Source organism: Nycticebus coucang, chromosome 5 (genome assembly GCF_027406575.1).
Source record: "Nycticebus coucang isolate mNycCou1 chromosome 5, mNycCou1.pri, whole genome shotgun sequence".
NCBI lineage: Eukaryota > Metazoa > Chordata > Mammalia > Primates > Lorisidae > Nycticebus > Nycticebus coucang.
In genome coordinates, this window is record NC_069784.1 from 16,551,762 (window position 1) to 16,577,895 (window position 26,134).

Below are 26,134 nucleotides of genomic sequence, written 5' to 3' on the forward strand. Positions count from 1 at the left end.
ATAACCCCCAACCATTACAATATATCAGCTATTTACAAGGCATTTACACTGTATCAGGTGTTACAAGTAATCTAGAGATGATTTAAAATATATGGGAGGATGTGTGCAGGTTATGTGCAAATACTGTACTGTTTTCTATCAGGGACTCAAGCATCTGTGGATTTTGGCATTCCAGGGAGGTCCTGGAACCAATTCCTCCATGATACCAAGAGGTGACTATATATAATATATACAGATGGATAAAACGCATGTATATGCAATCTGGTGTATCACTTAGAGAGTTTGCAGGCAGATTTCTCGCCGTGTCTGTGATTGTTAATGGCATCTCTCTCTTTAACAGGATGACTGCGGCAGCTTCACGACTGACCTACCTGCCTCACCCCCACCCCCCACCCACTCTCCACAGTTCTGCCTTTTCTGGTCCTGTAGCTCCCAGGTCTTCAGTCCTCCCGCGGCCTTACCTTGTCACTTTTCAAGTCTTGTCTTATGTCATTTTCCCCAACATACAACCTATACTCTGACCTCTCCAAAGCACAGATCTCCTGCCTGAGCAGGTCTCTCTCAGATGTCCAAGCTATTGTCATTCTGCTGTCTGTATCCAGAAAGCCCTTTTTCCACCCAACACCATGACCCCCTGGTCACACAGCATAGTCTTCAAGGCTAAGTTCTAGCGTTGTCTCATCTCCTTAAGTGGCAGGCAGGAGCTACCTCCGTTCTGTTCTCATATAGGACCTTGGATTGACCTTGCTTTTTATGTGATTGTCTCTCCCCCCAAACTTGTTGAAGGCCGGGATCTTGTTACTTATTCCTCGCATCCTTAGTACTTAGCACAGTACTGGAAATCAACAAACGTGCATTGAATTGGTCCTTAATAGCACCATCATTTTCCTTCTACCCATCATGTGGCTCTCCACTGTGTCCCCAAATTAAGGGTGCTTATCACTGTCCTTGCTTGTTACTTGGGAAACTTCCATGCTTATTAGCTAAGTCTACTTCTCAAACCTCATCCCCTTAGTTGGAGAAGATTAAATTTGATAGCAGAACTCTGATTTCCTCCTGAAGGCAAACCAAGAGCTAAGAGACTCAACTCACTGTCCTGTCATTCTAGATAACAGATGCAGGATGGTGTCAACCCATGCAAGGTCGAAAAGCCATTATTAATGTCATCGCCTCTGGAGACCTAGCACAGCAGGCTCACACGTGAGGTTGTAAATTCGCTTTGTCAGAGCAAACATTCCTCGTGGGGGACATCTGCACAACCCCAAGGAGAGAGTAATGGCCGCAGTGCCCAGGCGGCAAGAGATGAGTAATTTACTGCTGCTAGGCAATTAGTGTTGCTAGAAAAAAAAAATGGCTTTCATTTAAAATTCTCTTTACACCATATGTATCACGGCCCATGGGGTAACTTATGTATCATTAGAAACTAAAAAACATACATCACCCTAATCGATTGTCTCCCCCATTCCTCGCAGCCAATAGCTCCCAGGGGTCTGGAAGGAGTCAGAGCTTCTCTGTCCTTCTAATGCAAGGTGGTGTGGAAACGCTCGGCTGTAACGCGTTCGCTTTCTCATTCACCCCTGGTTCTCTGGCAGAGATGGATGGTGGGAGAAGCGCGTGCCATCGCTCTCACCCCCCCACTCCACCCCCACCCCACCCCCCGGTGTGAGGCAGCATTTGCTATGAATGAAAAGAGCAGTCATGAGCTGTTTTGTTTTCCCTGACAAGGTCGGAGGCCATATGGCAACTGAACAAACTGGAGTCTCTGTCGGGGGAAAGACTTTAAATGGACAGCCAAGGGGCAGAGTCTGGGGAAGGGGCGGTGGCTCCATGTCCAGCCTTGAAGGTGGCAAGAAAAAGCCCCTGAAACAGCCTAAGAAGCAGGACGAGGAGACAGATGAGGAAGACGAGGCGTTCACGCCGAAACCAAAAGAGGAGCAGAGGGAACTAAAAGCGAAGGCCGTGGGGAAGGGCCCCCTTGCCACGGGGGAATGAAGAAATCTGGCAAAAAGTAAGCTGTTCCTTGTGCCTGAGACGATGAGGACCCTTGATTCCTGCCAGACATCGTTTGCCCCTGTAGCTACATGAAGCGCGTCTTAGAGCCTATTGTACATTTAAGAATAAACTTTCGTTAAAAAAACAAAAAAGTCATACAGTAAAAAAAATAATAATAAATTAAATCAATCAATCAATCAATAAACAAGGAGCCAGGAAATGCAGCCCTTCACTGACGGCCGTGGGGCATGGGACAGGGAGAGAGCTTGGCTCCTGCCTGCAGCACACGGGAGCAGAGCGCTTGTCACAACCACAGAAGTTTGGTCTCCATCTTTGCAAGGTAAGGAGCAGCCCCAGAGCCGCTTGTGTGTGAGCAGAAAGGGGTTCCTGAGTGCCTGTTAGACAGCAATTCCATGAGCGGGCATGGAGGAATCTTAAATGCATATTATTAATATCAAATTAAAGAAGCCAACCTATGTACAGTTGGCTTCCAATGACACAACATGTTGGGAAAGGAGAAATTACAGAGACAGTAAAAAGATGAGCTGCTGCTGGGAGTTCCAGCGGGAGGTGGTGAGGAGGACGAGGCAGAGGAAAGGGATTTTAGGGCAGTGAAACTACTCTGTATGATACTAGGGTGGCTGCTACATGTTATATATTTGTCCAGACCCATAGAGTGTTCAACACCAGGAGTGAACCCTAACATACTAGGGCCTTTGGGTAATGGTGCAGGGTTGATGCAAATTCAGTGGCTGGAGTGTCACAAATGTGTCACCCTAGTGTGGGAGGTGGGTAGTGGGGTGTGGGCGAGGCTGTGCATGTTCGTGGGCAGGATGGTATGAGACCACTCTGGACCTTCCTCTCAAGTTCACTCTAAACCTAAAACTGCTCTAGAAAATAAAGTCTACTTTTTAAAAAAGCAATTCCAACTCAAGCTCTCACTTTCCTTTTATAAATTTAGCTTTTTTTGTTTTGGGGTTTTTTTTTTGAGACAAGATCTCACTCTGTCCCCCAGGCTGCAGTACAGTGGCACGATCACAGCTCACTACAGCCTCCAATGCCTGGGCTCAAACGATTACCCTGCCTTGGCCTCCACAATAGCTGAGACTGTAGGCACAGGCTACTGCGCCTGGCTAATTAAAAAAAATTTTTTTGTATAGACAGGGTTTCCCCAGGCTAGTCTCAAAGTCCTAGTCTCAAGCGATCCTCCCACCTGCTAGGATTACAGGTAGGAGCCACCATGCCTGGCTCTATTCATTAAATTATAAAGTTCAGCAGTTTTCTTAGATGTCCATGCTTTAATCATCAAGTTCTGTATTTATCAGGATTAGCTATGTAACCTGTGGGACCTAATGACTTAAAAATGAAGTAGTAGCTGGGTGCGGTGGCTTACAACTGTAATCCTAACACTCTGGGAGGCCGAGGCAGGTGGGTTGCTTGAGCTCAGGAGTTTGAGATCAGCCTGAGCCAAAGTGAGCCCCATCTCTAAAAAAATAGCCGGGTGTTGTGGCAGGCACTTATAGTCCCAACTACTAGGGAGGCTGAGGCAAGAGGGTGGCTTGAGCCCCAAAGTTTGAGGTTGCTGTGAGGTACGATGCCACGGCACTCTATGTAGGGCAACTGAGTGGGACTCTCTTTCAAAAAAAAAAAAAAAAAAAGTAGTGTTAAAATTTAAGGCAGACCAGGAGGCCACGTGCAGAGTTCTTTGAGAACACACAGATCACAGAGCCGGGAAGCAGGCCCTGAATATTATCACTGTCCAGCGCCACGAATGTCTTACATGGGATGGAGGGAAGGAGAGGCACTCCCCACGACCTCCAGCACACGCAGCTGGCCGTTTCCTGTCCCCATCTCCACTGTTGACTGTCCCTCCTGAAGTGCCTGGTGGCAGTGTGCTAGTCTGTGACGTCCTCATCACCACTCCCCAGGACCCACTGCCCGCGTGCTTTTACCCACCCTCAGTACTGGGCGGAGAAAGCCCCAGTGTCACTGGAAGGCAGTATGTGCACACAGCCCTCCCTTACCCAAGGATTAGCTTTCTGTGGTTTCACTTAGCTGAGATCCACTGAGGACTGAAAAAATTACATGGACATTTCCAGAAATAAACAATTCATACATTTTAAATAGTATGCTGCTCTGACATGATGAAATCTCACACTGGCCACTCCAGCCAGCCTGGGACTAGCATCGTCCCTCTGGCCAGTGGATCCACGCTCTGTAGGCTCCTGTCTGCTCGTCAGCAGCACCGTCTGCTCCTGACATCTAACCGTGGACGTCACAGTGGATCCAGACACGTGAGGTTTGATCCTCCTCCTGATGTAGCAGCAGCAGGTCAATAGCAACCTGCCCTCCATCACACGCCTGCATCCTTAACCTCACCCTCACTTCAGCTCATCCTCGTAGGCATTTTATCATCTCCCATCATCGCATGAAGAAGGGGGAGTTCAGCACCATAAGATAACTTGAGAAAAAGAGAGACTGCATTCACATAACTTTGATTACGGTGTATTATTACAATTGTTCTATTTATAATTGTAGTTAATCTTTTACTGTGCCTAATTTATAAGTCAAACATTATCATAGCTATGTGTATATGTAGGAAAAAACCTAGTACACGCAAGCTGAGTCTCTCATATCCAAAGAGCTTGGGATGAGAAGTGTTTCAGATTTTTAGCTTTGCTCAGTGGCAGTGTGGTAGTTACAGGTTTATCTGAGGTATGATTATTGCTAATGGAGAAGTGTTGCAGATTTTGGATTTTTTGGTGGGCAGAGGATCTTGAAACATTTTCATACACATGAGATATCTTAGGGATAGGACTCAAGGCTAAACATGAAATTCATTCGTAGTTTATATATATGTATATATCTTATAAACATAGCCTAAAGGAAATTGTATACAATATCTGTAATGATTTGGGGCATGAAACCTTTTTTCCTGCATTTTGACTGTTCCCCATCACATGACTCCACTACTGAAGTCATGTCGGCACAAGAAGTTCCAGCTTTTGGAGCATTTTGGATTTGGGGTTTTCAAGTTAGGGAGCCTCGACCTGTGCAAGTTCAGAACTGTGTGTGGTTTCAGGTGTTCTCTGTGGTCTTGGAAAGTATCTTCTGTGGACAGACGGGGACATGGTAGTTACAGGGTTGAGATGTTCCAGCTTTAAGTGAAGCAAAATAAAATGTGCCCAAGTTTCGGGAACATAAAAATGGAACTGATTAGTGGTAAAATGAGGACTAGCAATCCAATGTTACTGCAATTTGTGGCTGTCACAAGTGAATTGTTCCACTATCTGGAATTGTACCTGGAAGCCTCACAGTTCTTTTATTGTCAGGAAAACCTCTGTGGCCAAGGTCATGGCAGTGGTTTATTGGGCGTGCTTTCTCAATGACTATAGGGACCCTGAATACCAGTGACAGTACTGGGCTATTTTTACACAAAGGTCTTCAGGTCCAAAAAGGTGACTGTTTGCCTCTAGATCAAAAGGCTGGGCTACTGTGCTTTTCATAAAGCTGAGATTCCAAGCACTGGCCAGCGCTCCCCTCATGCCATCACTGCAGTACAGGCTGTCAGCAGGAGTTGGGGGCAGCGACTGGAATCTCACAAGGGTTTCCTGAACACCCTCTCCCTCTCCCACCCTTTTGCATTCACCACCTTGGATCGGCAATGGGCTGAGAAGTGGGCTGGCCTGTGTTGGGTGCATTCTGACAAGTTTGGTTAAGACAGGGGGCTCCTGGAAGACTGAGAGTCTTGCCCAGGGGGCAGGAGTGGGGCTTTATGACAGCTCCTGGACCTGTGAGACCTTTTCCCTTCTGTCAGGACTGATAGCTGTGCCCCTAGCAGCAGGGCATTCAGGCTGCTTCTGCATGGCTAAGTGTAAACTTCTTAGGGGTGAACTGATAATTGCCCCCAGGACGAAGCTGGATGGGGAACTTTTCTACAGGTAAGTCCTACCCAGAACAAAGTCCACCAAAAGTGTGTGGGGAGCCCTACAGAACAGAGAGCTTCCTGGCTGGCCCAGGTAAACACATTTGTACATTTGTCAACCGTGCCAGAAAAGCTTTTTTTAAAAGCCAATATTCACTGAACACGGAAAAGTCCTATCCTACGCTAAGCTCTTAGTGTTTTATTTAATACTCACGATCCCCTAATTTCAAAGATGAGGAAATTTAGGTACAGTGTGACCTGCCCGTGGGGACTCAAACAGTGGTAGGAGAAAAGCTGAGCAGACAGGTTGCAGAAGTAATGCGCTTAATCTTTGTACTATTCTTTGGCTCCATGGAACCCACCATGGGAGAGAATCAAAGGCAAAGATGGGTCAGGTATCAATTCAGTGCCAGGCCTTGCAGGAGCCGTGTGACTTAAACGCCCCTATCAGTGTGTTGGCATTTCTTATCGTCACTTAGAGGCAGAAAGTAACTTCCCAGGGCCTCAACGCTACAGGATAAGCTCTTGCTTTTAACTGGGGTCTGTCTAGATGGTTCCCCTGGCTCTTGCTTTTAACTCTAGATGGCTCCCCTGCCCCTGCTCTTTCCTACCACCCAAGTCAACTGGCTTTAGGATACTGCATGTGGCTTTGATGTGTCACAACAAACCAAGGAGGTAAATTCTGCAGAGGTCCGAGATCCCAGAATGAAACCCACAAGCAGAAAGAACGGATCTCCTAACAATTGAACTAAACTGTCCATGGGGAGGCCAGGGGTAAGGGAGAAAATGACTGCTCCTAGCTGTGTCCACTAGCATGTGCCTAGGAGACGACATTGTTCAATAAAATACAAACAGGTGGCACGCTAGGTAAAGTGACAAGTGTTAAAATCATTAAAGAGGGAGAAAACAATGTCTCCACACATGTAGGATAAGCTTGAAAAAGATTTTTCTTCCTGGAGCTTCTTCTTTTTTTTGTAGAGACAGAGTCTCACTTTATGGCCCTCGGTAGAGTGCTGTGGCATCACACAGCTCACAGCAACCTCCAACTCCTGGGCTTAAGCGATTCTCTTGCCTCAGCCTCCCGAGTAGCTGGGACTACAGGCACCTGCCACAACGCCCAGCTATTTTTTGGTTGCAGTTCAGCTGGGGCCAGGACCCGCCACCCTCGGTATATGGGGCCGGCGCCTTACCAACTGAGCCACAGGCACCGCCCTAAGATTTTTCTTCCTGAAAGGGTTTTGTCCAGCTGGAGGGAAAAGAAAGGAAACATGGAAGCCAAGAAAAGAATAACACAGACGTGGGAGATCATCATTAATCTTCTCTCCAAATGGCAGAGACAGCCGCAGGATAAGCGAGAGGCTTTAATGGCAATTCTGCTCAGAGATAAAACGAAGTATATAAGAATATACTCAGAAGTTAATAAGTGCTCCAATTATGTCCCTGACTCCAGAGTCATGTAAATGATCCCAGAACCACCAGTTTAATGATCCTTGGTTTAAAAAATTGAATGTAACGCTTGACATTTTTGGCAAAAAGAGAAAAAGAAGTCTAAAATGGTAATTTTAGCAGAGAATTCTATGTGTAGACACGTGTCATTTACTCTATTACAAACTTTAACTATATTAACTGGATGCTTTTCCCTGCCTAGATTGCTGCGGACACAGAAAGATAAGAGTGAGGGCAAGGGGATGGGAGGGGGACACAGGAAGGAAAATCAGGAAGTGTGTTCAGGTGAGGGGCACAGCTGGGGCCAGGGAAAGAAGGTGGCCCTGGAAGGAAGGCCCTGCTTAATTCACAGTCTAGTCTTCACCAACAATTTTAAAATAACTGACCCCCAAGATAGCTCAAGTATGAAATAAGTCTAGGCACGAAGTGGTGTTCATCTCTTATGTCATTACCATAAATATGTATTGATTCACTTCTATATCCTGGCCCCTGTATCTTCTTCATTGCTTTTAAGAACGTGGGAGATCTCTCCCTTTGGAGATCAGCTAATTAATAGAAGTGTGATCTGAATTTTTCACTGGGTAGATGTTAAGAGACAACAGCAGTGTCATATGGTATGACAAAAATAAATTTATTTGGAAAAAAATATACCGTATTTCCTTACTTGACAAAGGTAAATCTCCAACACAGTGGAGGTCAATCGTCAAAATGAGTGACCAGGCCACAGTTCACACTTGATTGCACAGTGAGTACAAGGAATAAGGCGTCCAAATGACCATTTCCTATCCGTCCCACTGACTATGCCAACAGTTGCTTCATATGCTGGTGAAGAAAACCCACAGGGAAATAGTCTAAAAGACCCTCACTGCGTGAAGTCTTTCATGCATTTAAGTGTGATCTTTAAACAGCTTTATCATTTCTCTAACTTGGAGTCTACAAATCAGTATCACAACCAACTTCATTTCTGTGCAGACCACAAATCAACAAACGTCTCCCAGCCCAAGAATCACTTTTTAAGTAAATCCTTATTTGACAGTAAACACACATCCTTAAATACATGGCTTTAAGCACCATTGTCTCCAGCTCTGCAATGAGGATTTCCCATCCCAACATCATCATGTCATAAATTAACAGACTAATAGAGAATTTCATTATCATTGTGCAATTGCAGTAAAGTCCAGAAGTGGCCCATGGTCTGTTCTTCTTCATATAAGCTTATAAAAGTAACTCTGGAACTTCAGTCATGGTCACCAGGTGACAGTCAGTCCTCTCTTCTGCACCACAACTAAAGAACACAGTCTGCGGGACCTGCTGGTCGCGGGTGCATCGCCGCTGGAAATGGAGCCCTAGACCTTCAGTCTTTAGCAGAAGGACTTTAGTTAATAAGTATCAAGTGATCGCCGCTTCCTTTCCTGTAACAGAAATGGGCAGGAGGAAAGAGAAAAAAGAGAAATGATTTCAAAATCTTTGAGGAGAAATGGGGATACTCTTGATTCTATAGGTTATAGACACATCGAATAGAAAAGGCAGACCATGGAAGAGGAAGAAAAACAGTGAGGGTGATTTGAGGTGTGAGTAGATGCTTCTGGAAACAAACTAGGAGGAACAGTCTCTCTCTCAAGACCCTCCTAACCCCTCTGCTAACAAAGCAATGGCTAGAGCAGCCAATTCTCCTCCTTCACTGCAGTAAAGAAGGGACAAGGTTAACTCGCGTCTCTGCAACCGACCGTCTCTCTCCAAAGACCTACCTCTGTTTAGAACTGAAAGAGGTTGCAGAGGCCGTGTGGTCTGCCCTGGTGACACTGGGGCATCCAAGAGGTTTAGAGCAGGTCACAGGACACAGCTGGTTAGTGGCAGGGCTCAAAGGGAAAGCCCAGGTGTGCCGACGCTCAGGCTAGAGGCCCTGCCAGCAATTCAAAGCAGGATGGCTGTGTGGTGCTTTGGACCGCTTAGCTGGAAATGAGTGACCACACCCATGCCGTGCAAGAGGCAGCAGCCTGTCACGGTCACCAGACAGGGCACAGACACCGTCTCTGCAGTGCTGAATCTTGGCGCTCCCCACACTGCATCAGTGGGGTCCAGTATTTACTCGCCACTGCTCTTCGGTCCCTAGCTTTTGAACACATCGAGGTAAACCTATGTTTACCTATGGTTTTTTTTTTTTCTTTGTAGAGACAGAGTCTCACTTTATGGCCCTCGGTAGAGTGCCATGACGTCACACGGCTCACAGCAACCTCCAGCTCTTGGGCTTACGCGATTCTCTTGCCTCAGCCTCCCGAGCAGCTGGGACTACAGGCACCCGCCACAACGCCCGGCTATTTTTTTATTGCAGTTTGGCCGGGGCTGGGCTTGAACCCACCACCCTCGGCATATGGGGCTGGCGCCCTACTCACTGAGCCACAGGCGCCGCCCTACCTATGGTTTTTGATGGAGTCAAATCCATCGCTTGTGTCATGGCCCCATGGCAATCCATCTCCTTCCATCAGGCCCTGTGGCCTTCATTCACTCAGCACCGCCCATCCAAAGCCCTTGGGGCCCAGGCTCTGGGTTGTGGGTTCCACTGAAAATTTGCTAGCTGACGTCACCTGTCAACATCTTTTGGCCAAAGTGGCTACAGCCCCCTCTGTCTTTGTATTTGTTTAATCATTTTTTTTAAGACTTTCATCATCCTACTTCCCCTCTCCATTTCCTTGGAGGGCCTTCTCGCTCCATCCATTCTCCCTGTCCTCCAGATGGGCAGGTGGGCCTCCTTTACCCCAGGGGCCTCCTCCCTAGCGCTTAGCACATCCCAGGGCAAACTGTCTGCTGTTGCTCCCTTCTCACCACCCAGACCCAGCCTTATCAGAAAACCTTCCAGTCCACCTCTTAAATCTTTCACATTTGTTCCACACAGCGGCACAAGAAAACATTTAACAACCTTCCAGGACTTTAACTGGTGCAAACCACAGTCTCAGTCACTTTTCAGAATTCACCACGACATTCTCCAGTGAATTTTCTCCTCCCTCACAGTTAACCATATAACAGGAAAGCCACTTTAAGAAGCTTGCTTCATATAGGGCGCCTCTTAGGAGGCAACTGTCTGTTAAGAAGATTAATTTCCCTCTTTCCCAGCTTGCACAGCAACGATTTAATGCTCTGAGAGGCTAAAATGTGATTTTGAAAACAGCTCTTCTCAGAAGGCCTCATTTCACATTTCCCAGACCTTCTTTGGATATGCTTAATCATATAATTTCAAATCCCAAGATAAGGTATGAATTGATTAACAGCAAAATATATCCTGTGATTTTAAATAGCAATTATGTTCTCACATTTTCTTCTTAAAAAAAAAAAAAAATGGGTGGGGCATATTTTCAGTTACAAACTTCGACCTTGGCTTCAGATGAAAACAAATATGTTCACATTTGAGAAATGGCCCTCATCTGACCTCCAGCCCCCTCTGTGAGCTGTGTGGTCCACTGAGGTCTAGACCAGTTTCCCAAGGGTCCTGCTGAGCAGGCGGGCAGGCATCCAGCCAATGCAGAGCTGATACCGATGTCCCAACCAAGCCCATGTGCGGCCTCCTCTTAAGCGGGCCTCCCGCTCTGCTCAGGAAAAGACACTTCAGGCAGTCCCAGGGTCCCCTCTCCAAACACAAGAGCTTTGGATTCAGCCTCTTGACTTCAAGGACATAATTCATTTCTTCCCTTACCACTCTCAGACATTCCTAAGAGAGTCCAATCATGTCATGGAACTTTCTTCCAACTCTGTTTTATAAGACGCAATTCACTTCTAAACCCAATTTCCAAGGGAGAAAAGAAAAGAGAGATGACTTATGTTTCACAACGAGCTGATTTCTGCATGTCATATTAATCTTGGGACGGCTCTTTCTCAGGGGAACAGAATAGGCCATCTCAGGAGCGTGGCCGTGACCCGCAGCACTGACCTCCTCAGACAGCAGACGCAGGACAGGAGGCCGGAGGACTCTCTGGGACACTCGGCTTTGCTGCCACATTCCTTCAGGAATTTCTTCAGGTCTGTTTCAGGAAAGCCATTCTGTTGGAATTTCTTTCAAAAGCACACAGTGTTGTTACCTTATTAACAGAACATTGAGAATTGTTCCCTTTGTTGACAAACCAAACCCACCTTTGCTAAAATCAAACTCTCCCACATTGCTAGTTCAGATCTTAGAACTGATATTAGAGATGATGAATCAATCTGTCAGTTCAAGAATACCAAGTCAGGGCAACCCTGGGGACAGAGAACAATCCAAAGGAAAACTCCAGAAAGAAAGCCAGGGTAGAGCCGGCCAGAGGTGTATTAAAAGTCAGCTCTTGTCTCTCCAGCCCAGCCCTGCCAAACACCATTCCCAACTGAACACTAATCTTCCCCCACACTAAAAATATGCTCAGGACCTTTTCCAACGGACCGGCTTTCTTCTGAGTTCCCCAGGGGTTAAGCAGGGGACAGAACCCAAAGGTGCCAACATGGCCCCCCTGGTTGCTCAGACACTGACCCTGAAATGGCATTTCCCAAGCACTTGCCATCTGCTGTGAAGGTACCAGCAGTGGAAAAGTGAATTTCCTTCAAGCTAAAAATGAGTTATCTGGGCCCAGTCTGAAATGATACCGAACTCGCCAGATAACTTAAGAAAGCAGGAAGCTAAGTAGTCACGAAAACCTTAATGTTCAAAATTTAAAGGGAATCTGCACTACACAAGTAGCTGTTATTGCCCAGTGTAAGTTGTGCCAATATTTGGAGAGTTGTCAGGGTGGCAACCACCTCTTGTCACTGAAACTGACCCGAAATCTAAACTCCAGGCACCATACAGCCCGGTGCACCTGTTTTCCCACACCCGGCCATTCCTGCCCCTTCCTTGCTCTGTTCCCCCAACATCCCTGAACCAACCCACCCTCATCTGAGGAACAGGGACATGACCTAAATGTATATTTAAAATTAACCTCCAGTATCCAGAAAGTTTCTTCTCTATACACTTCAAAATCTAAGTAAAATTGTAATGCTTTAATTAAAATATACAATATTTTTCCAAGTTCTAATCCATTCAGAATTTACAGTAATTTGTTGGCAGCAAATACTGAAAATTACTTACCTTAATGGTGTCATAAGAATCTGTAATAAGTGCAATAAAAAGGCTCAGAATCATATATATAAAAAGGCTGATAAAGGAATATAAATACAGGCGACTGAACAGCCACACCAGGACGCTCTTCTGCTGGATTTGAGCAAAGGTTGCAAACATGTCATCACCGTTGACCAAAGAAAACAGACACTCAGCAACTGTGTTCAGATTTTGAAACTGTAAGAGAGAAAACCAAAGTTAGTTTCTGTGATACGATACCCTGAAAAGCAGAGGGTATCCAGTTAGCTCGTTTTGTTAGCTGTCATTGTCGTTTGTGGTAAGAGTAACTTATTCATCTTAAGACAGCTAGAAAACCATAAGAAATAGGATAACATTATTCAAAGTACTTCCTCCATACTCTCGAAGATAATCTCTTGATATTTCCCTCAGTTTTTCCTTCTGCACTTTTTATACATTTATAATTGTATCATCATAAAATGATTTTTGATGCTGATTTTTTCCTACTTGATACAAGCATCTTCTCATGTTATTCACACTTAGAGTATGTTTCTTACATAACAGATCACTCCTCAAAAATGCCAACAAACTAAAACCTTCTACCATCCTAACCAGGAAAATAGGCTTTGCTTCCAAATTTCCCTATTGTGGTTAGTAATTCCAATCTCCTACCAAAGAAACACTTAACTACAAAACAATCAAGTGTTTAAAACTATGTGTTGGAACGGGTGCAAAGACTCATATACGTTAATCCTAGCACTCTGGGAGGCCAAGGCGGTGGATTGCTTGAACTCGGGCATTTAAGACCAGTCTGAGCAGGAGCAACATCCTGTCTCTACTAAAAATAGAAAAAACTAGCTGGGCATTGTGGTGCATACCTATAGTCCCAGCTACTTGGGAGGCTCACACATGCCTGTAGTCCCAGCTACTTGGGAGGCTAAGGCAAAGAGGGTCCCTCCAGCCCAGGAGTTTAAGGTTGCTGTGAACTATGATGATGCCACAGCACTCTGCCTAGGGTGACAGAGCGAGATTCTGTCTCAAACAAAAACAAAAATAAAAACAAAAACAACTATGTGTTGAAAAGACTGAACGTCCTCTCCCTTTAATCTTCGAAGGCCTGTTGGTTCCTACTACGCGGTTCTCTGATCCCAATGGCAATACTTCTCATCACTGATTATTACACAAACCCCTATAAGAGTTTTTGTCACTCCAACCTCTTCGCCCTCCAGTCCAAGCTGCAGTAAAACGAAGCTTCCTTAGAAGATGGTCTTGAGGTCATTTCTCTTACATAAGACTTTACAAAGTTTGGATGCAAAATAAAAATCTGAACCCAGAAGGCTGGGTAAGCGCCTCCCTCAGGGGTCTCATTGCCTTCCTCACTGTCAAGATTGACACCCTGCTCTGTCTCTTCTGACAAGATTAGACCCACTTCTTTGCCTTGGCCTCATGAGATTTATTCTCCTCACCTGGCACCTTCTTGAATCAAGCCCCTTTCCCCAGTCTTCTGCCCTGGTGGCTCCAGTCCCTTCTCTGTACTGTCTCAGTAAGAACCACACAGTGAACACTTGGTCTTCCCAGTGTTTGCTGATCATCCACACTTCTCTATGCCCCAGCCAGATAGCAAATGCTACATCCTAACAGTCCCCAGGGCTGGACCAGGCAGGGTAAAGTTGGTGGCCACGGGAGACGGCATACAAATGCCCCCCACAAGAGTCATCCCTTGGCCATGTGAGCACCACAGAGTCTGATGACCTAGACTAACATTCCCACAGAGGCCCGAGGGAACATCCAGCTGAGCAAACCACTTAACAATATGCAGATTATTTAACAGTCAGACAGGCAGTTCCCAAAGTAAATGTTTTCCATCCCCTCCACCAGCCCGAAGACAGTGAAGTTCAAGCTGGTTTCTGTGGATGTCAGTTATCACTTTGACTGACTAGCACTAGTCATATTTCCAGTAGTTACTTTTAGAATCCGGTCAATTCTTTTCTGTAGTTTCAAGGACCCCTAACAGCCTGTGCTTCAGGTTTCAGAACTGCAAATAGCTACTTGATCCACGCATATCAAATTCATTCTGTAGTTCCCGTGTAATTCTGTATTATCCGTCAAACACAGTATCTGCATGAACATTATTAGGTGAGACGTTATTCAGAACCATCTCACCTTCCCTCCTCTGCGCACATGAGAATTATTTTAACACACCTGAAATTTTAAGTAGTGACTCAATAAATCAGGTGATTGAAACACACCCTGCCACAAGAAGTGGCTGTGAACCAGATTTAATTTCAGTGGTCAAATTCTATAATACCATGTAGAAGTGAGCTTTAAAAATATCTAATGTAAGGTCCTAATGGGTTTTCAGTCTAAAAGGACCAAATTTATGGGGCATGGTCTGTGTTTTGTTATGTTTTTTGAAACAGAATCTCACTCTGTCACCCTGGCTAGAGTGCCAAGGCGTCATAGCTCAAAGCAACTTCAAACGCTTGGACTCAAGCAATCCTCCTGCCTCAGCCTCCTGGGTAGCTTGGATTATAGGCACCGACCACCATGCCCTGGTAGTTTTTTTCTGTTTTTAGGAGGGACAGGGTCTCACTCTTGCTCAGGCTGGTCTGCAATGCCTGAGCTCAAGCAATCCACCTGCATTGGCCTCCCAGAGTGCTGAGCTTACAGGCATGAGCCACCTCCCTCTGTCTGGCTTTGGTTCTTAAGAGATCATAAGGAAAGCAGGCCCTGCTGTCTCTCTGTCTTTTCTCATTCATTCAACAAACTTGTCAAGCACCTACCATGTTCTATGCACCATGCTGGACACTGGGAACAGAACGAGGAGTAAAGCGTCATTTCTGCCCTCTAAGAACTTGGTCTAGTAAAAGCTCATAAATATTTGGTGCGCTGTAGACGTATAATAGACATTAAATGGGTATTTCCATGAGAGTCCCCACAGGTTCTCTGAGACCACAGCAAAAACTCAAGCATTCATTTCGCAAATGAAAATTTTGTAATTGATCCAAAAAGTTTCATTTGAATAAAAACATAACCTGCAATTACGCCATGTTAGCAAACAACATAAAAATTTGCTTCGAAAGCTGGTGCTCAGAGTCTCATACAACTTTTAAGTAAAATGCTATAATTGGCTGACGATTCTTTTGGATAAGAGAGGTGCTTGGCTGTAACCAGAGGGCTTGGAAGCATGAAGATATAATGTAAGGTCTGCCAAACTTTAACCCCTGGCGTCAGCAAAATCCAGCAATTTTTAGTGCCTTACTCTTTTTATTTGTAAAATGGGGACAATGTAAGACTATGATTCATTCTTCCTGGTAAAAAAAAATAAAATAAAATTTAAAGTCCTCTGGAAATGTAAAAGCCACATTAGAGTAATGTTTAATAATTCAAGATGCGGTTTGGAAGAACACCAACAGTCTCCAGCCGTCAGTACCCAGACATTTGAAAGGGTGCTGTGCCGAGGTCCATCAGAGCTGGGAACAAACTCCAGCAGGGCACTTTCTGCTTCTCACTGCCCTTCAGCTGAACCACTGAAATGAGGTGTCTAACAGTAAGAGAGGACGCTAAAGCATCATGGGCCTCTAGCTTTCATGTTCAAGGTTGCTGTGATTTTAAAACTCCCAGAAAACACTTGCTCTAATGCTTATCTTTTCAAGGCTTCAGGCAACACTGGAAGGCCTCTGCTTCAACAGATACCGGCAGAACCTTAAAGTTTTTGATAGTTTGGGTTAATCTGGGGGAAACAGGGCAGGAGGCAGTAAAATTTTCCAGCTATAGATTCAAAGAAGCAATAGAGAGAAGAAAAGCTGACTCCAGTTCTTTCCCTCCTCTAACTCACGCCCTCACTGAATTAACTCAACTATGTATTTCCCAGGGTATCAGCCTGGCTACTCTCCAGCAGGATAAAGGGGAGGCTGGCATTCAGTGAGACGTGAGTGGGAGTTACAAGGTCCATAATGGTAGCCACTAGCTACATGAGTCTATTGAACACCTGATCCATAGCTGGTCTAAATGTGCTGTGAGGATAAAACATACACCAGATTTCACAGACCTACTATGAAGAAAGGAATGTAAACTACCTCAATACCTAACACTGGTTATATACCGAGATAATATTTTAGAAATATTAGGTATGATAGAACATATAATTAAAATTAATGCCGTTTGTTTAATTTTTTGATGTGGCTACTAGGAAATGTTAAAGTATACACATGGCTCTCATTGGCAGACTGCGTTATATTTTTATTGGACACTGTTGGCCCAGAGTGTCCCAAAGCCACCTGGATCCTTTGAAAGGAAAAAACTGAAAATATGGAAATGCACTCAGGTTCACAAAACCAATTACCTCATTTGCCACAAGGTGACTTTGAGGAACATGGAAAACCTGAGAGTGATTAGGGGGCTCCCCTCGCACAGTTGATCTAGAAATACAACACTGCTTCTTGGGTCCAAATGAATGCTCTTTTGCAATGGCCTGCTTTAAATAATAACAAGAAAAGCCCTACAGTGTATTGGTGAAAGCATGTGTGTACTGGGGTCAGACAGATCTGGGTTTGAATTCCTGCCATTTGCTAACCAGTAACCTCAGGAAAATTATTTACTATATCAAGCTGTCTATTCTTTGTCAAAGGATAATAATATTCCTCCATAGAGAAAGAGAAGAGAGGGTTAAAATAGCAAGGCAGGTGAATGCTTGGGCACCGTGCCTAACAAATAGCACTTGAGAAGGTAGCCATCTAGTAAAATTAAAGCAACACTATCAGAGCATGTTCCGGAATACTGATAGGCTAGAGGAGATTAGGATGGTGGTGCGGGGTGCAAAGGAGATAGGACCACTTGTCCTGACATCTCAGGCCAGTGAAATAAAGCCAAACCCTTAGGCTCAATTATTTATTCCACATGGCAACACTGCCCTCTAGTGACAAGGAGCTGGAAAAGCTTTCAGAACATGAGGAAAGTAAGAAAAGAAAAATGTAAATTTTCTTGGGCACTAAGACAGTTAAGCTCTCCAGATCAGAGAGATCATATCAAAGAAAAATCTCTCTCTCATGAGTCACCTTTAAAGCATGACATGGAATTTGAAGAGCAATAAGATGATCAACATTTCCTATTAACCTAGAGATTTTCACTCTGTTAATTTCACAGCATCTCATACAGGAAAAGCAGTAGTAATTATCTCTGGACATAGTAAATGTGACCCTTAAAGAGGAGAGAAATTCTGAATGTACCAGGTTGCTGCGCTTTATTTTAGTAGGACAACACAGAGGTTTGAGATTCAAGTACAGCTTACTGTTTGCCAGCAGTTTGGGAAGCCAGATTTGATCAGATGTTTTGATTAATGCAACTATCTAGATCAAAACTTGAGGCTGCACTGCTACACGAACTTGGAGGCAACACTTCACATTTGTAGCCTCTTTTCTCCTTGCAGAGCACCCAGGTGAGGATGATAGTACTCTGGGCTGTCAAGGTGATTAAGTGAGAGTGACACCTAACGCCTAAGTGGTAAGTATTAGCTGCTGTGGGTTTTGGTGATTTTGTGTTGCCACAGGCCATGGCAGAAAAACTGTAAGATGAAATAATTCCTTTTATTTGGGGGTTTAAAAGCAAGGCCGACCTAGTTTCATTTCCAGAAGCATCTACCGATCAAATACATCATTTTAAAACAAGAACATCTTAGCATAACTTCGATGTCTCAGAGATTAGGATGTCAACTGAACCTCAGTGATAGTTTAGAACTCAGATACTGATCTTAATAAAGCACAATGATGGTGTAATCAGAACCACCTGCACAGACACGACGTGCTGATCATTTAAATGATAAACCTAATGTGGTTATTCTAGGCAATCTTTGCCCACCTTCATTCTTCTCAATTAACTTGGATGAAAACTCTGCTGTTTTAAATTTAAAAGATTTTATACAATTTTCCCTTTTACCATAGTGATCTCATGTCCAAACATTTCTCATTTGACAACTAGTGTGTGGATATGTGACCTTTAAGCCAGTCCCGAACAACTATAATATCTGCTTTCTATATATATATATTTTTTTTTTTTTTTTTTTTGAGACAGAGTTTCACTTTGTCCCCCTGGGTAGAATGCTGTGTCATCATAACACACAGCAACCTCAGACTCTTGGGCTCAAGCAATTCTCTTGCCTCCGCCTCCCCAGCAGCTGAGACTACAGGCACCCACTATAATGCCTGGCTATTTTTAGAAACAGGGTCTTGTTCTTGCTCAGGCTGGTCTCGAACTCATGAGCTCAGGCAATCCACTTGCCTCAGTCTCCCAGAGTGCTAAGATTAGAGGTGTGAGCCACCGTGCCTGACCTAATAATACCTGCTTTCTAGTCTCATGCAATTCTTGTTCCAATATCCTGCAGTCCCTTCAATATCCTGGTAAGGAAAAGAAAAAGAAAATGGATGGAAAGATGGACACTTACTGGTGTCAAGGGCATGTGCTGGAGAAGAGAAGGCAGAAGCTCGTCTAAACCCCATTTTTAAGGGTCCCATGTGCCCAGTGTGCAGAAGGAAGGATGAAGGCTACACACCTTGTCATGATATGGTCCTAAGACAATCCAGCCGCAGAATGTGTAACCTAGATAAATCATGCCGGCACAAGCACAAAACCGAAGGACTTTTGGCAGTGAGGCTTGCATCGTTAAAATGAGCACCTGAAAAAAAATCAACAGAATGAGGAAATGAAAAAGAAGCTACCAGAACCCAAGGAAGAATTAAGACTCAACTGCAGGAACACCATCTCATGCTTACATTGTATGCTTGGAAATAGCCCAGGTATCTGATGACTCCGACCCAAACCAAGAGTGTGGATGTCCCAAGCAAGATGCTGCACAGGTCATAATTCGTGAGATTCTAAGAAATGAAAAAAAAAGACAAATGAGTTAAAAGTCTTCTCCACTCACCTTTGTAACTTCACTTAAATTGACTGGAAAAGAATGACTTACTTACTTCCCTATAGGTGATACTAAAAGTTTTTTAAAAGAAAAAACAAAAATGAGAACATAGTTCCACATGTGTTTCTCATTCCCTTTTAGTATGTCAATTGGTTGAACTGATTTTGTTATTTTTTTTAAATCAGGGGAAAGCGCAAATGCAGTCCCCCACTACCATAAATTATGCAGTTGAGTTTCCCACATTTGGGGAAATCTCAGGGGTCAGCCCATCCGGAGTGCAGTGGATAAGCCTTGCCCTGGGAAAACCACCTTCGCCATCATGGTATCTCCCCTGCCAGATAAGTATGGTCGAACTGATTTTTTTTTTCCTAAATAATATTCTGAAATAGAAATTGCATTTATCACTGCACTTAAGAACATAGGCACTTAAGAACATAAATTAACAGTGTCTGTTAAATATCAAACAATACAATGCAGCTTTTTTTTTTTTTTTTTGAGACAGAGTCTCACTTTGTCACCCTGGGTAGAGTGCCGTGGTGTCATAGCTCACAACAACCTCAAAGTCCTGGGCTTAAGTGATTCTCATGCCTCAGCCTTCCAAGTAGCTGAGACTACAGGTGCCTACCACAACAACCAGCTATTTTTAGAGACAAGGTCTTACTCTTGCTCAGGCTAGTGTCAAACTTGTGAGCTCAGCAATCCACCTACCTTGGCCTCCCAAGTGCTGGGATTATAGGCGTGAGCCATCACGCCCGGCCAATTCAGCTGCTTTTGAAAGAATGCTTCAACATGATCCAAATATAACAATGAAAGACACCATGCCTAGCCTGTCACAGAGGGATTCCCATAAATGTGCCCCCAGTGCAGTACTGGGCCTGCAGGACAGGCTGGGGCAAACACCACAGATAGGTGGACAAAGGCTGAACGCAGGCACATGCCGAGAACAGTGAGAAGTCCTCAGGGCGCTGGGGCAGGAGCAGAGGCAGAGCAAGGACCCTGGAGGCCATGCTGAGGGGAGGCCACTGACTCCCAAAGCAGGCCTCAGGAGGGTTCTAACAGGAAGATAGACACTTCCAGAAAAAGTCCTCTCACAGCAGTGTGGGTGCACACGAGGAGGCCGCTGGAATAGTCCAGGCCAGAGAAGAAGATGGCCTGACGGAAGGGAGAGGTAGTCGGGGGTGGGGGGGAGGGAAGTACTTCAGTTGGGAGGTAGAGGTGGTGAGACCAGCCGACCGCAGCAAACTGTGGGTGATGGGGGAGTCACGGCTTAGCTGTGAGATTAAATCAACTGGTCCATACAAAGAGTCAGGCATTGGAGGACCCAGAATTCCTGCCCCATCCCTCAGCAACTGCCAGTCAGGACCCTCCCCACAAGCCCTGGATTTGCAGGACCAGGGGAAGCGACTGGTCTATAAGTAAGCGTCTCCTTTTGCAACTTAAAAAGAAAAGAGATAAAGCCCAAATAACCAGTCTTTTCAAACTCCATTACTATCCTGAAGGTGTTTCCAAGTTTCCTGGAGGCTTTCACAGGAATATCACCTCCCAAAGTACATCGGCTTCCTTATTTTCCCGATTACTCCAGCCAGAAGAGGCCTCACTTGCACGGGAGTAAGAAAAGAGAAAACACGAGAATCAAGCTAGTCTCCATAGGATCTTACGTCTGAAAATGCCCAAGAAAAAAAAAAGAAAGAAAATGCCCAAGGTCATCTGGAAGAACGTAAAGGACAGAAGACATTAAATGGACTGCTCCTTACTTTGGCTTTGATTTCCATTTTTAATATGGATCCGATTATCGTCATTAGGTCGCTGATGATCACCAGGACATACCAGCCGTTGATGAACTCCCACTGGTCAGCTTCACACACCCGCCGCTTGTACTTCTCCAGGAAGAAATTGAGAAATCTCTATGGAAAACATTTTAAAAGGCATTTCTTACAAACCACACTGCCCTCAGAAAGGAAAAGGCCAGAGCAAAACGGCGCCCTCACGTGCGGGATGACAGGACATTGCCTGTTCCAACTGGAGAGAGCCACTTCCAGGGTGGACAGTGTGGCACGCACTTCCTCAGAATCCACCCCAGCAACAGGAAGCATTCCACTGCCCACTACATTAACTCGAATAAGCTCTAACGCCAACTGACTTGTCATCATAGCTAACATAGGGTATGTTCCAAATACTTTACATCTCATCTACTCATTCATTCTGACAACAACCCAATGAACCGGGCACTATCAGCCCTACCCTCTGGGTGAGGGAACTGAGGCACAGGGAGGCTAAACCAGGACCGGCATCCAGGCGGGCGGCTCCAGTGTGCCATTAACCTTGGATTCAAGGGCATTAGGGAGCAGGGAAGAGAAGCGGATATTTACAAGGTAAATCGACAAAGGTCAAGATTAAGGAAAATAGGATGTGGACTATTTCCTTGCCCCACAGATGGCATTCTGCTGTCTTTCTACTTACCCTGACCCCCATATGCGTGTTACACATACCACAAACCAGAGTAAGATTTAGGGGAGCTGGAACCTCTACTCAAAAGAACTCGGAGGATAGAAAGGTAAAATGAAACTCACAGAAGAGTTTTTAAACCATTTTAAAAAGTAGAAGAAAGTATTTTATGCTTCATTATAATACATTTACCATGCCTCCCTGTCAAAACAAACTCTGATTTGAAGACAAAAGATGAAACCCACATGTGCTATTACTTTGTTCTTAAGATCACGCCTGCATTAAAAGGGCCTCGTTTATTCTGAAAACGTTCAAAAGCTTGAGAGTGCACCACTGCACATCTGTACTGATCAGCTCAGTTTACAACAGGATAATTATCTGATCCCACCTGACATCTTCAGGGCCTTTACTCACTTTCGACCCCCGAGGCTGATCAGCGCCTCACAGGGGCCAATCACTCAAAGGCATCTAATTTAGCCACAGGGCTCCAGAAAGGGCAGATGGTACAACATGAGTTGTCCACTGTTTGGGCGAACAGGGAGCGGGCCAAGAGGGCAGGGAGAAAACACGGACCCACACTTACCTTTCGTAACTTCAGAGCAAGAACAATGGATCTCGTGCACAGGGTAAGAGATGCCAAGCAAATCACAATGACAAATGTGTCAAACACCAGGACATACTGCATATTTTTCTGAGCTGAGGAATAAAAGCAGAATCCGAAAGTTAAAACACACCTTACCCAGGAAAAATTTCCAAAGAAAATGGCAGTGTGAAGAGAGGTACAAATGATACATGTTTTTTATCCTTTGTTAAAACAAAACGGTAAATTTCAGAAACGAATCCCACTACATTCATTCAGGTCCATAAATAGAGTAAAACATTCCCTGATGTGATCATTTATACATTTAAAAACACGAGCTGCTAATAAATGCATAAATGTGTTTATAAATATTTATTATAGAATAGAATTCAATTGAAGGTGATCCATTGGGGTGCCATTCAGAGAAGGCAAAACTACTGACATACTCTGAGTTCTTTCACATGAAAGCACAGACATCAAGTTCAACATCAGTGATAGAGCAAACACATTAAAACACCATCGCTCAGAAGCACCATTTCCGCTTATCACCCTCACTGTGCACTTTTCCAGCACAGTGCCAATTCAAGAAGCTTTCTCTGCATGTGGAGAAATAACTCTTTGGAATGGAAATAAGTGGGAACCTGGTAATGAGATTTGGGGTTTGGCATACACAGTAGGAGGGATTATGTACTGGAGGGAGATGAAACTGTAGCCTTCGCTCCTCTCAGACTTCACAGTGGCCTCCCAGATTCCACTCTCGCTCCCTCCTTCCCGGCCCCCACCTTCTCTCCCCGCAGGACTGTGCACATGCTGTTCCCTCTGTCTGCACATCTCCCCCCCACCGACCCTCATGCATGCTCAGATTATTCAGATTCAGCCTCAGGTTTCAGATTAAAAATCCCCCACCTCACAACAGAGTTCCCTAAATTCTCATCTTAGCTCCCTCAAATCCTTTCATAGCCCTCTCTGCGCCTGCACACGCACACGTGCTTCTTCACTCTCCTGGGCTAAACTTATGTCTCCAAAGACAAAACAGCCTGGAGCAGGGGCAGTGTGAAACGGGAAAGGAGTCTGATGTCCTGGATCTGAATCTCGGTTCTGCCCTCACAAGCCGCAGAGCCTTGGGGAAGAGGCTGAACCCCCGTGTCTCAGTTTCCTCATCTGAAAAGTGAGTAGAATAAAAACACCTACATCATGGGGCTGTTGTAGTGAGGATTATACAAGTTCAAATATGAAAAGCCTTTGAACAGCCCTAAGGAAATAATAACAGCAAACCCTTAGTGGTTACTATTTTATCATTCAGTGTTCATCTTCCCCACCAAATGATGCGCTCTGTGAGGCAGGGCCCATGAGCAAGTGCTGTGGTTTGCATATTTATTCCCTCCAAAACGCCTGTTGCAATTTAATGTGTGGTGTGGCAGTCTTGAGAAGTGGAGCCCTTAAGTGGTGATGGGGTCATAAGGCCTCTTCCCCCACAGATGGATTCATCCACTTAAGGATTAACGGGTTATGGTGGGCGTGGCCCTACGGGCTTCATGAGAAGAGGAAGAGCTGAGCCGGCACGCTCGGCCCCCTCGCCGTGGGACGTGCCATGCTGCCTCGGGCTCTGCAGAGAGTCCCACTGCCAAGAAGGCCCTCATCAGATGTGGCCCCTCAGCTCTGGACTTCTTACAGTCTCCAGAAATGTAGGAAACACATTTTTGAAACAAATTGGCCAGTTTCAGGTGTTCTGTTAATAAGGGACAGAAAAAGAACAAAGATGGTGTTAAACAAAAACTGCACCTGAGCTTAGCAAAATGCTTCAGGGTGCTAATGAATAAATGAAGAGAACGGAGAAGATCACGGGACAAACTAAATCTGAGTAGAACTTGAGAAGCTCTGAGATAAGCAGGGCAAAGGGAAGAGAGAACGGGGCAGAGCTGCAGGAGATGAAGGAGGAAGTCGCAACATGGTCTGCTCCGGGTCGCTGGACCTTGGTTACAAGGAAGAAGGACAACCAAGAATGGCTCCTGGTTTTGTGTTGGGGAAACTGAGTTCAGTCTGGACATTCATGAAAAGAGGACGATTCGGTGGCAGCTGAAGCTTGGGAGTGGACAGTACTCAGGGAGCCGCAGCGAGACCAGCAGTGTGGGAAAGAGAGTGGAGTGGGGGCGGGGGGGGGCAGTGTTTGAGAATTAGAAAAGGAGATGAGCTCAGTAACGGATGGAGAGAAAAGGCCAGAGGAGAGGGACACAGGACTGGGGACAGACACTGTCAGAGGGGGTCTACAGCAGGGGACTCCACAGCTACACCTCTGCAGAGAGGCGTGTCCTCGGATTTAATAACGCAAAGGCGTGGCCGATATTGGCATGAGTGTCTGCGGGCAAAGCAGCTCAGGCAATGCACAGATAGCCAGCCAGCTAGTATGTAATTCCTCAAGCAAATGACTTACCCTTACTAAGCTTCCGGTGCCCCTTCAAAATGGGGAGGTCCAGGGCCTACATTCACCATTGCCATTGTATACTCAAGAAATTTCAGTTAACTTGCGGTATCACCTCATGTGGAGGTGAGAAGACAACTTAGCTCTATCAGAAGACCTTCTTTCTTTTTTCTTGGACTCATAGAATGGAGAAGAAAAATAAAGGCAGTTCTTTCTATTTTAGATGGAGCTGAAAATCCTATGAAATACAAGGACAGCATCTGGTGCCTTCCTTTCTGACATATAACTAGAACAAAAATCTCTAATCCATGGGATTGCTCGTATCACACCATATTTACAGAAGGGAAAACAAATCTAGAAAAACAAGCTATCCCTCCTGACAGAATCCACCATAGCATTCTGTTTTCTTTGAATTATTGAGAAGACTACTTTATAGTAGTCTTTATATATTTATATTTATAAAATATTTTTATATATTTTATAATTTTATTTTTTATATATTTTATAATTTTATATTGTATGTAATACATTATATATATAACATAATATATACATACATATATATTTTATAAGCATCCTAATTGCTTTCTCATTGAAACAATGTCACCCCACTGGAACATTTCCCAAACCTGGGTTTATAAAACTCTAGTCCAGAAAGACGCCCGACCCACGGCCAACCTGGTTAGGGAAGTCCCCCAAACACTCAGCCCTTCAAAGGCCTGAAAAGTCCTACCATACCACCACTAGCCTGCCTTTGGGACCAGGGCTTCCCAAAATTATTGGAACCCATTTCCCCTTAATACTGTTTATATCACTCATCACTGGGGAATCCCACTAAGTCTTCCCCAAGCCCTTCATCTCCAAATGGCTACATTTATAAAATCAAGTTACATAAAGATGAGTGGCCCATTTAGAGATGGGAATCAGAGTCACAAAAGGCAACATGAGGTTTATATAAGAACATGGACATTTGCCTTCATATTCCCCCTTGAGATCATGCGGTAACACAGAGATAACAAGAAGGAGAGGGAGCCCTGGGGTAAGTGTATGAACGTGAAAGGACCTGAGAATTTTTTGGAAATAAGCTAAGAACCCCACCAGATGGCGACCTTGCCTTTGTCCCACTCTCCTCAAAGCCGAGAGGATCTGGATCCATCGGACAGCTTCATATGAGGGGGGAAAATCCATTTTTCATAAGGTTTTCATGGCACATCATTTTATTTTAAATTCGTATTCTCCTGGTGATAGTTTCTGAGGACAGCTCCAGAAGCACAGCTAAATGTCAGCACTGTTACTCCACCACAGGCGAGGCCCGTGTTTCTCCCAGTTTGCCACAGGAGGGG

The 26,134-nt window shown here is 44.9% G+C and overlaps 1 protein-coding gene and 1 non-coding gene across 3 annotated transcripts in view; both read right to left on the reverse strand.

The window, feature by feature from the left end:
• Nucleotides 1-7,981: 7,981 nt before the first annotated feature.
• MCOLN2 (mucolipin TRP cation channel 2) overlaps nt 7,982-26,134 on the reverse strand; it is a 57,154-nt gene continuing 39,001 nt past the window's right edge. Inside the window, exons 8-14 of one of the 2 annotated variants that reach the window (XR_008380275.1) lie at nt 22,376-22,488; nt 21,102-21,251; nt 19,205-19,306; nt 18,985-19,107; nt 12,450-12,656; nt 11,286-11,433; nt 7,982-8,775 (exon numbers count right to left, since the gene is read on the reverse strand). Coding sequence is in view for 1 of the 2 variants with exons in the window: in XM_053592643.1 (XP_053448618.1) it covers nt 8,739-8,775; nt 11,286-11,407; nt 12,450-12,656; nt 18,985-19,107; nt 19,205-19,306; nt 21,102-21,251; nt 22,376-22,488 (854 nt within the window). In the remaining variant the exon portion in view is untranslated. The remainder of the gene's footprint in view (nt 8,776-11,285; nt 11,434-12,449; nt 12,657-18,984; nt 19,108-19,204; nt 19,307-21,101; nt 21,252-22,375; nt 22,489-26,134) is intronic. The other variant, XM_053592643.1, reaches the window with a different exon arrangement.
• On the reverse strand, nt 19,530-19,693 carry LOC128587104 (U1 spliceosomal RNA). The gene has a single exon (XR_008380519.1). It is a non-coding gene; the product is annotated as a U1 spliceosomal RNA (small nuclear RNA).